The sequence below is a fragment of the Labeo rohita genome, chromosome 25, assembly GCF_022985175.1.
Source record: "Labeo rohita strain BAU-BD-2019 chromosome 25, IGBB_LRoh.1.0, whole genome shotgun sequence".
Lineage (NCBI taxonomy): Eukaryota > Metazoa > Chordata > Actinopteri > Cypriniformes > Cyprinidae > Labeo > Labeo rohita.
This window is the reverse complement of record NC_066893.1, coordinates 15,776,140-15,787,730: the sequence shown is the minus strand read 5'-3', so window position 1 is coordinate 15,787,730 and position 11,591 is coordinate 15,776,140. Positions and strand designations below refer to the sequence as shown.

The following is an 11,591-nucleotide window of genomic DNA, read 5'->3' as shown; positions in this document are numbered from 1 at the left end:
ACAGAAAGATGATAGACAGACAGAAAGATAGATAGATAGAGATAGATATAGACAGACAGACAGACAGACAGGCAAACAGACAGAAAGATGATAGACAGACAGAAAGATAGATAGATAGAGATAGATATAGACAGACAGACAGACAGACAGACAGATAGATAGATAGATAGATAGATAGATAGATAGATAGATAGATAGATAGATAGACATACAGATAGATAGATGGACAGGCAAACAGACAGAAAGATGATAGATAGATAGATGGACGGACAGACAAAGATTATAGACAGACCTAGATAGATGCTGGATAGACAAAGATGATAGACAGACCTAGATAGATGCTGGACAGACAGACAGATAGATAGATAGATAGATAGACAGACAGATAGATAGATAGATAGATAGATAGATAGATAGACAGACAGACAGACAGACAGACAGAAAGATGACAGATGGACAGACAGAAAGATTATAGACAGACAGATAGAAAGATAGACAGATGATAGAGATAGATAGACAAGACAGACAAACATAGACAGACAGATAGATAGAAAAACAAGCAGAAAGATATACAGGCAGACAGACGGACAGATAGATAAATACAGATAGACTGATAAATAGATGTACAGACAGACTGACAGACAGATGGACAGAATCTCAGAGACACACAAACAGATAGAAAGATATACAGATATACAGACAATAGATAGAGATAGATATACAGACAGACTGATAGAGACAGAGAGATGATAGACAGACAGGCCACGTTCACACAGTTCACACTGTGTCCTTAATCCATCTCACACTTCACAATAAACGTGGAACACACAACACTATTATACATTCACTTATCCAGTTATTTATTTAACACACATACTTATTTACACTTCAGATTTGCACCTTACGTACATAGTAAATTGTTTATTTTGCTTATTGTAAAGATATTGCTATTTTGCACATTGTCTGTCTTGTATAATTGTATATTGTTCTTTTTATTATGTCTTTTATCGTGTCTGGTCCTGTCACTGTCATTCTATTACACTGTGGAGCTTCTGTCACTACAACAAATTCCTAGTATGTGTAAACATACATGGCAATAAAGCTCATTCTGATTCTGATTCTGAATACAGTTACGTTCACACACAGTGTGGTTATTTACAGGTGTGACAACTGTATACTATAACCGGACTCACACCCAAAAATTTTCAGGACTCACAACCACATTGGATTGACTCCTGTTGCACGTTCATATAGACAGTATTCGAAAAGCGACTGTAAGCTGCTGTGTGAACGGGACATTTCGAGACTCACACCTGTAAGTAAATGCGGTTGTCAATCCTAAAAACTGACAGTGTGAACATGACCACAGACAGATAGACAGACAGACAGACAGACAGAGATAGATAGATAGATGGACAGACAGATAGACAGACAGATAGATAGATAGATACAGAGAGAAAGATAGATAGATAGATAGATAGATAGATAGATAGTAGGGATGTCACAATACTCAATATAATATTGAACCGTTCGGTACGACATCCATGGTTCAATACGCGCCTGTAAACTGTGTTTTTGGTTTTGCATTAAAATAACTTCCTTGTTGTATTTCTCTCAGAATTTGCTGTATGTGTGCCCGCGATTTCACGTGTTAAAATGAGAAAACGCTTCCCAGTTTATTTTTGAAAAAGCAACACACACAGAACAGCTTCCATTTTAATGACCTGCAATGACAAGCCTTTCTAAACCTGTTGTCCAACAAAAGTTATAAAAACATAAGTTATAAAAAACATAACTTGTTTTTAATTCACAGCATCATTCGAGTGTTTGAAATAACTTCCTTGTGTGATCTGATGTGGATTCTTGTCACAGAATGAGGCAGACAATAAATTCTACACTCATATTCAAAGTATGTCGATTAGCAATGGCTCATGAAAATACCCGGCTTGAAGAACACCGATAAACCATATATTACTGCAGACGAGTGTTTATTGTCCTTACATTTCGTCATTCAAAATGTTTAACATTATATCTTGTTTTTAATCAGTTACAGCAATAGCAATGCTTTTATCCACATAGACAGATAGATAGAGATAGACAGACAGATAGATAGATAGATAGATAGATAGATAGATAGATAGAGATAGACAGACAGATAGATAGATAGATAGAGATAGACATACAGACAGACAGACAGACATACAGACAGGCAAACAGACAGATGATAGACAGACAGACAGACAGATAGACAGATATAGAAAGATAGACAGATAATAGACAGACAGACAGACAGACAGATAGATAGACAGACAGACAGACAGACAGATAGATAGACAGACAGACAGAAAGATTAAGACAGACATAGAAAGATAGACAGATGATAGATAGATAGACAGACAGACAGATAGATAGACAGACAGACAGAAAGATGACAGACTGACAGAAAGATTAAGACAGACATAGAAAGATAGACAGATGATAGATAGACAGATGATAGATAGACAGATAGATAGATAGATAGATAGATAGATAGATAGATAGACAAACAGACAAACAGAGACAGACAGACAGGCAAACAGACAGAAAGATGATAGACAGACAGACAGACAGACAGACAGAAAGATGACAGACAGAAAGATTATAGACAGATATAGAAAGATAGACAGATAATAGACAGACAGACAGACAGACAGATAGATAGATAGACAGACAGACAGAAAGATGACAGACTGACAGAAAGATTAAGACAGACATAGAAAGACAGACAGATGATAGATAGATATAGATAGATAGATAGACAGACAGACAAACAGAGACAAACAGAGATAGACAGACAGACAGACAGACAGATAGATAGACAAATAGATAGATAGACAAACAGACAGACAGACAGAGACAGAAAGATGACAGACGGACAGACAGAAAGATTATAGACAGAGAAAGATGGACAGATGATAGAGATAGACAGACAGGGTGCCCTCTGGCATCCAGTATGAATGAACCCATTCTATTTTGCGTAAAAATCGAAAAAAATAACACCTCTCTCAAAAGAAAAATTAAGCGGATATATACAAAACCACGCTTTTTCTAGTGTATAGGTTTACGGGAGTATTTTGTTAATTTGTTCCAAAAAAACCCACACTGAAGTAGCAAGATATAAGAACCGAATCGAAACCGAAAACCGTGGTTAAAAACCGAGGTACATATTGAACAGAAAGATAGACAGATATACAGATGATAGATAGAAATAGATATACAGACAGACTGATAGACAGAAAAATGATAGACAGACAGACAGACAGGATAGATTAATTCACAAATTAAAGACAAGAAGTCAAGTTTAAGTGAACTAATCTTTTATTAAATGACTACAAAAAATACATTACAAAGCTACATTAAAAAACAGACATGCCCTTAGTGATAGATGGAATAGTCAGAAAAACACATGGTTTAAAGAATCTTACATTCATACAATAAGAGTGACTTATGTAAAGCTGTCAGTGCATATCAGCAACACGTGGTCAGACACAGTAAAGGAGGAGTCACACAGGCCTGCTTTAACTGTCAAATGGCAGTGTTTCATTAAGCAGTTATGAAGTGAGCACACTCTGTTCCATGATCAGTCCCTCGTGGACTCAAATTAGCTGTGATTCTCGCACTTGACTTGCTGTCATTGGGCAGGTGATGTTTCTCTCGTTCTGTAGCGCATGCCTTTGTTTACAAACACAGAGAGGTAGTTATTAAGGGTGTGCATCCAAATGACGTTCAGAACAATAATTGCAGGGACAGTCCCATGATAACAATAATAATGGCCAGAGTCTTTGTACCTGCCCAAGTCATGGTTGCTTATAAAATGGAACCTGTGACCTGCATGACTATAAAACAATGTTTAAAAAATTGAATATACAACCTTCAGTGAATTGCATTACTAACATTACATCTAGTATAGATTCAAAACAACAAGGGCAATAATGCAGATCCCGTGTATGTAGCCCTATGTGAACTACTAAATCAAAACCTAGCCACAAAGACAACCCATTGTAACAACTGGTCTTATGGGCACTGTGGCTTGTACTATACAAAACTGAGTGCTAAAAGCACGAGGTGTTCTCAGCTAAAGGCACCTCGGGCAACAAGAGCACTCTCTCCTTTATTGACTCGCTCTCCTCTCTCAGGAGCGCTCAAAATATCACTTTGCCCTGCTATGCCATTCACTTTGGTCTTTGCTGAACATCATCTTGCTCTTAAAACCACTCAAAAAATAATTACATTCAGTGAACCTACTTTGACTTAAAATATGTCCATTAAATGAAACCTTTTCAACATGAAAAATTAAATGAAATCAGATATATAAATGGATTTGATCCAGTCTTGTATTAACTAAAATTTGTGTGTGTGTGTTTTAATTTGAATATTACTAACTAAAAAATAACATACATTTTTCTGAATATATGGTACAAAATTTCTCTAAAACTAAAACTTTATTTTATCTTTTTTTGAATCAGCAGATTTTTTTTTTATACACACACACACACATATATAACATAATATGCAAAAAAGAAGTAAAAAAACATTTTAATCTGAATATTACTAAATAAAATAATCAAAAACAATATATAATATATATTTCAATATTTCAAATATTATTTATTAACATTAACTTCTCATATTTTATACATATATATAGGTTTTAATCAACCAATCTAAAGAAAAAAAACCCTGAAAATCACATTTTATCAGACAGACTACAATATTACCAAAAATAAATAAATAAATCAATAATCACAAATAAAAAAAAATAAATAATCACAATTAAATAAATCACAATTACAACCAGAAAAAAGTACATTTTATTTTAAATACTACTAAATAAAATAATAATAATTCAATATTACATAAAATGATTAATTAAAATATTATTAAAATGATTAATTAAAATATATATATATATATTCTTGTCATATTCTATATTATTTTAATATAATATAAGAACGTTTTTGAAGTTTAAAAGGAATTTTAAAATGGTACTAAATAAAACAGAAAATAACGCTACACAAAATTATTATTATTACTATTTTGAATGAGCAGATTTTAATAAACTAACCTAAACACACTTAAAATGAGTGTCTTTTAGTTTAATTATACTATATATATATATATATATATATATATATATATATAAAAAACACACAATATTGAGCAAAAAACAAAACAAAAAAAAAGAAAGACATACAACCAGAATTAAAAAAAAAAATATATATATATATATATATATATATATATATATATATATATATATATATATATATAAAACAGATTTTATTCAACCAACCTAAAGAAAAAAATAACAGAAAAAACAATTTCATTTTAATTTCAGTACTACTAAAGTAATCAATAGTCACAAATAATCACAAACCACAAATAAAATAATCACAAAATTATGTTTTGATTAAGTTTTTTGCATTAGCAGATTTGAATCAACTAATCTAAACACACACTAAAAACTGAAAGTTTTGGTCCTCTAACTTATATTTTGCATTAAAGTTCATCTTCTGTTCATCAGATCACCAAGCTTTAAAAGTGTTTTCTATCTAAAGAGCATCACAAATCCATCAGCTGGAGCTATGAATAGGGCCTATGAGTCTGCTTCCACATCACTACGTCCAGACAACACAAGCCCAGCAGTGGCAAAACGGCACGCTAAGCATGCTTTCAGATGAAAAACACTTAATCACAATGTGTCTCTCTAAAGCTCCATCCAGCTGCAGTCCATCGTATGATGGGAGTATGAAGCATGTGTGTCCGTATGGAGCAGCAGCTTCCCACTGCACACCCTCTGGGGTCCACAGCAATTGTGTTTAAGCAGATTATCCTGCAGAGTTTAGCCACGCTGGATTTAGCCGTTTGTCGGCACTGTGAGGTGCAGAAGGCCCAGCGAAAATCACTGAGACAGAGCGGCCTGGTGGACAATGGAGGTGTAGAACAGACAGACAGGGGAAGACAGCAGGTACGGACCGTCTGGTAACCTAAAAACTGAGCACCAGTAATCTTAAGTGACAGATGCCTATATTTTCGCCCCGCATGGTATAACCAAAAAAAATGATCTCATAAGGTCAGAAAGCTCCTGGATTTCATCAAAAATATCTTAATTTCTATTCCGAAGATGAACAAAGGTCTTAACGGTTTGGAAGAACATGAGGGCAAGTAATGTCAAAATTTTACTTTTTGGGTGAACTATCCCTTTAAATAGATAGTCTCCATTCAAAAATGACTTACTGCTTTCTGTGGAACACGTATGAAAATATTCAGATCCTCCTCCTGGCAACCAAATGATTTCAAGTTCCACTGAATTCCATAGTATGGACAAAAATACTGTGGAAGTCAATGTGACCTAAAAATGTTTGGTTACCCACATTCTTCAAACTAACTTTTGTTGTGTTCCACAGAAGAAAGGAAAACATACATGTTTAGAATGACATGAAGGTGAATAACTGATGAGTGATGAACTGACATTCTTTGATGGACTATCCTTTTAAATCAGATATTCAAACTTGACACACCAGATTTGACGTCAATGACACCAGACGTCACTGGTTCTTGTGTACAAATTTGCATATGCAAAATATTTTTCCTATATTCCTCACATAAACCTATTCATCTTTGCAGCTTAAGAAGACTTAAAACATAGTGCATTGGTTATTTAAAAACGTTTATGGTGCGTTTTTGTCATTTATAGTCACTTGGGGACCTATGAAATTTTCTGGATTCTGTTTTAAAGAGGTCATATGATGCGATTTCATGTTTTCCTTTGTCTTTGGAGTGTTACAAGCTGTTTGTGCATATATAAGATCTGCAGTTTTAGTTGCTAAGATTAAAGTCTCAAACGCAAAGAGATACAAGTGCATCTCAATAAATTAGAATGTCGTTGAAAAGTTAATTCATTTCAGTAATTCAACTCCAATTGTGAAACTTGTGTATTAAATAAATGCATTGCACACAGACTGAAGTAGTTTAAGTTATTGGTTCTTTTAATTGTGATGATTTTGGCTCACATTTAACAAAAACCCACCAATTCACTATCGCAACAAATTAGAATACTTCATAAGACCAATAAAAAAAAAAAAAAAAAAACATTTTTAGTGAATTGTTGGCCTACTGGAAAGTATGTTCATTTACTGTATATGTACACTGAGTACACTTGGTAGGGGCTCCTGTTGCTTTAATTACTGCCTCAATTCGACGTGGCATGGATGTGATCAGTCTGTGGCACTGCTGAGGAAAGCCCAGGTTTCTCTGACAGTGGCCTTCAGCTCATCTGCATTTTTTGGTCTCTTGTTTCTCATTTTCCTCTTGACAACAGATTCTCTATGGGGTTCAGGTTTGGTGAGTTTGCTGGCCAGTCAAGCACACCAACACCATGGTCATTTAACCAAATTTTGGTGCTTTGGCAGTGTGGGCAGGTGCCAAATCCTGCTGGAAAATGAAATCAGTATTTTTAAAAAGCTGGTCAGCAGAAGGAGGCATGAAGTGCTCTACAATTTCTTGGTAAACGGGTGCAGTGACATTGGTTTTCAAAAAACACAGTGGACCAACACCAGCAGATGACATTGCACCCCAAATCATCACAGACTGTGGAAACTTAACACTGGACTTCAAGCAACTTGGGCTATGAGTTTCTCCACCCTTCCTCCAGACTCTAGGACCTTGGTTTCCAAATGAAATACAAAACTTGCTCTCATCTGAAAAGAGGACTTTGGACCACTGGGCAACAGTTCATTTCTTCTTCTCCTCAGCCCAGGTAAGACGCCTCTGACGTTGTCTGTGGGTCAGGAGTGGCTTAACAATAGGAATACAACAGCTGTAGCCAAATTCGACTTTGCTTGACAAGCCTCTCAAGGCTGCGGTTCTCTCGGTTGATTGTGCATCTTTTTCTTCCACACTTTTTCCTTCCACTCAACTTTCTGTTAACATGCTTGGATACAGCACTCTGTGAACAGCCAGCTTCTTTGGCAATGAATGTATGTGGCTTGTGAAGGGTGTCAATGATTGTCTTCTAGACAACTGTCAGATCAGCAGTCTTCCCCATGATTGTGTAGCCTAGTAAACCAAACTGAGACCACTTTGAAGGCGCAGAAAACCTTTGCAGGTGTTTTGAGTTGATTAGCTGATTGGCATGTCACCATATTCTAATTTGTTGCGATTGGTGGGTTTTTGTTAAATATGAGCCAAAATCACCACAATTAAAAGAACCAAAGACTTAAACTTCTTCAGTCTGTGTGCATTTAATTTATTTGATACACGATTTTCACAATTTGAGTTGAATAACTGAAATAAATTAACTTTTTTATTGTTATGTTTAAGCGACACAATAAAAATGCGATGCAACAACGCAACGCATAAAAAGACAGTATGAGTCATTAAAATCAGTAATTATGTCATCACTGGATCCAACAAATGCCTCATTTATGATGGGTTTTATTGTTTTTGTTTCGTTGGGTCACGGCATCACAACATGGTAGGAGGTGTAACATTTCTGTCACAAACTTGAGGTATTCGGCCAATCATAACGCACTGGATAGCTGGCTAATCCGAGCACACAGCACTTTTCAGAACGATGAGTTTTGTAAAAATCGACGTGTTTCAGAAAGCTGGGGCAGAGAGGAGCAGTAACGTTTTTTTGAACCTCAAACCGTGTAAACACATTGCATTACACCAAATACAAGAAAGTAATATTCTGGTAATTTTTTTGCAACATCATATGACCCCTTTAATGGTTATATTAATTTTATGGAATCAAAAAGCACATCCAATTATTTAAAAACAGGCCCTATGCAATCTGTTTTATTTTTCCCAAATTCTGTTCTCTGTTTGAATTTTACTGGAGTTATGATTTATGGAAGCTCATTTCCACCACTGAATAAAACATATTTAAAAAAAGAATTCTCAGAATTGCTTGATACAAGCTTGCAATTGTGAGTTATAAAGTCAGAATTGTGTGATATAAACTTACAAATGCACAAAATAAAGTCAGAATTTAGAGATATAAACTCATAATTGCGAGAAATAACGTCATAATTGCGAGATAAAAATGTGCAATTCTGACTTTTTTTCTCAGGATTGCATGATATGAACTCACAAATGCGAAATATTAACTTGCAATTGCAAGTTTATATCATGCAATTCTGAGCAAAAAGTCAGAATTGCACGTTATCTCACAGTTCTGACTTTTTTCTCAGAATTGAATGATATAAACCTCGCAATTGCAAGATATAAAGCAGAATTGCGAGATAAAAATGTGCAATTCAGACTTTTTTTCCTCTGAATTACATGATATAAACTTACAACTCCGAGAAATAAAGTCAGAATTGCAATGTAAAAATTCGCAATTCTGACTTTTTTCCTCATAATTGCGAGTTTATATCTTGCAGTTTTTACCTTTTTCCGCAATTCTGAGAAAAAAGTAAAAAAATCTTTATTTCTCAGAATTGCACGTTTATTTCTTAGAATTGCAAGTTTATATCTCACAATTCTGTTGAAAAAAAAGTCAGAATTGCGAGATAAAAAGTCAATTACCTTTTTTATTTTTCTATTCAGTGGCGGAAATGGGCTTCCATAATGATTTAATACAAATGTATTATCCAAAATAGTGGTAATCAAATAAAGGCGCAATATATTAACTGTTAAATTAAATAATTCAATGACTGTATTATTACATTGCGAAGTACATACTATGTACAACAGTAACGTATTTTATATATTTTATTTATAATATATATCATTTTCTTCAAGTTCTAGTTCATTGCAATTTGAATGAGTGTACTTTACATCATACTACTACTGAGTTATTCATCCAAATTTAGCAGAAATCATAGGGCCCCAGTCACTGCATGCTTTCATAGACAACATGAATGTTCTTCAAAATTTCTCCTTTTGTGTTACATGGAAAAGAGTAAGTCATTTGGGTTTGGGATGACTTTTGGTGAGCAAATAATGACACCATGCCTCACCTAACATCTGCCTAAACTCCATCTGAAACAGCCACACACTCTCTTTAATGCACTTGACAGCTGCTGTTGGTTAAGAGGATGTGGAACAAATGGAAAGGCTAGTAAAGACCCAATTTAAGCACCTTTGCAGATGATGGGTGTTAGCCAATATCTACAATTCTTTTGTTTGTTAACAAAGAACTCTGTGACCTCTTGACCCTGGACAGCACAACACTGCCCAAGTGTGACTTGGACATGAACGTACGTGAACGAGTTGGAATGATGTGACACAGCCCTGAAGGTGAAGCATGAAAAGCAGAACGACAACCTATGAAGCTGCATAACTGCTTGAATACCAGACATCACACAAACAAAAGCAGTTGGGTCCAAAACTGAGACCACACTGAAACGTTTGACTTTTTTGTATTCTAAAATATATTTAAATATTTCATTTAATCCAATATTTCACTCAAAATATATGGTGACAATCAAACTTCTATATTAATTAAATATATTAAAAGAAGAAAGAAAGAAAAGCATGCACAATATAAGCTTTGCACTAGTGGTCTCAGACTTTTGGACTCTCTAGATGTAATTGCGGGCTGCACTAATTATCAATATTCATGCTTAAATTACCCTTAGACGGCCAAACTTCATTTAGTATTCATGTGGTCTCAATGGAATTGAGCTGGGATTGTGGTTCAGGTGGACCTTTCTGTACATTTGAGAAGCCATTAACTACCAGAGACAAAGCCAGCAGTTGCACCTGGGATCAGGTAAAGATACGTAGGGCCCTATGAAATTCCATTTTTTTTTTTTAACCAAATCCGATTACATTTTTTCCAAATTCTTTTTTTTGTGTTTTGATTTTTCTGGATTACATTAAAATACTAATACAAAGATACTATTTAAATATGAATTCTGCATGTTCTGTGTGTCTCTGTGTGAATGAATGGCACAGATGCACAGTTTCGTTTACTACACAAATACTGAAGCGTGTTTGGTGCTTGCAGTGTTTTCAGCCTCTGCCGCCTTAATATATGAGTACATGAATGCATAAACAATCTCTAGAACTGCTCAGTGAGTCATTTCATGAGAATTTTACCCTTTCTTGTGAGCAAAAGACTACCTCTGTATCTTGTATACAAAAAGAAATTTAAAGGTCTTCACAGCAACCTGTCACAACAAAAGTTCGGTTTAACTTGAAGAAACTGTGACAGAAATATATTACTTAATGTCATGATAGTACCACTACTACTACTAATAAAATTATGATGAAAACTATTTTTTTACTGAATATTCACCAGAAAAATTATTTACAAAAATTATTTATATATATATTTCAAATCAATAAATTAGAGATGCTTTTAATCAGTACAATTTAACCAATAAAATGGAATACAGAAATGTAATGGAAAACACAGAACTAGGGCCTTAAAAATGTAATGTTTGGTAAAATTTTAAGAAATTGTTGTTGAATTTCATGATTTCATGAAATTTCATGATTTAATAAATTGTTGTTAAATTTCATGATTGAAATTACTTGGACCAGGTTTATATATATATATATATATATATATATATATAGATATATATAGATATATA

The 11,591-nt window shown here is 34.3% G+C and overlaps 1 protein-coding gene across 1 annotated transcript in view; it reads right to left on the bottom strand.

Moving 5' to 3' along the window:
- Nucleotides 1-3,371: 3,371 nt before the first annotated feature.
- The window catches only part of si:ch211-266k8.4 (TBC1 domain family member 9B), a 57,599-nt gene continuing 49,379 nt past the window's right edge, over nt 3,372-11,591 (bottom strand). Inside the window, exon 15 of the mRNA XM_051099915.1 lies at nt 3,372-3,711. Coding sequence (XP_050955872.1) covers nt 3,636-3,711 — 76 coding nt within the window. The 3' untranslated portion in view covers nt 3,372-3,635. The remainder of the gene's footprint in view (nt 3,712-11,591) is intronic.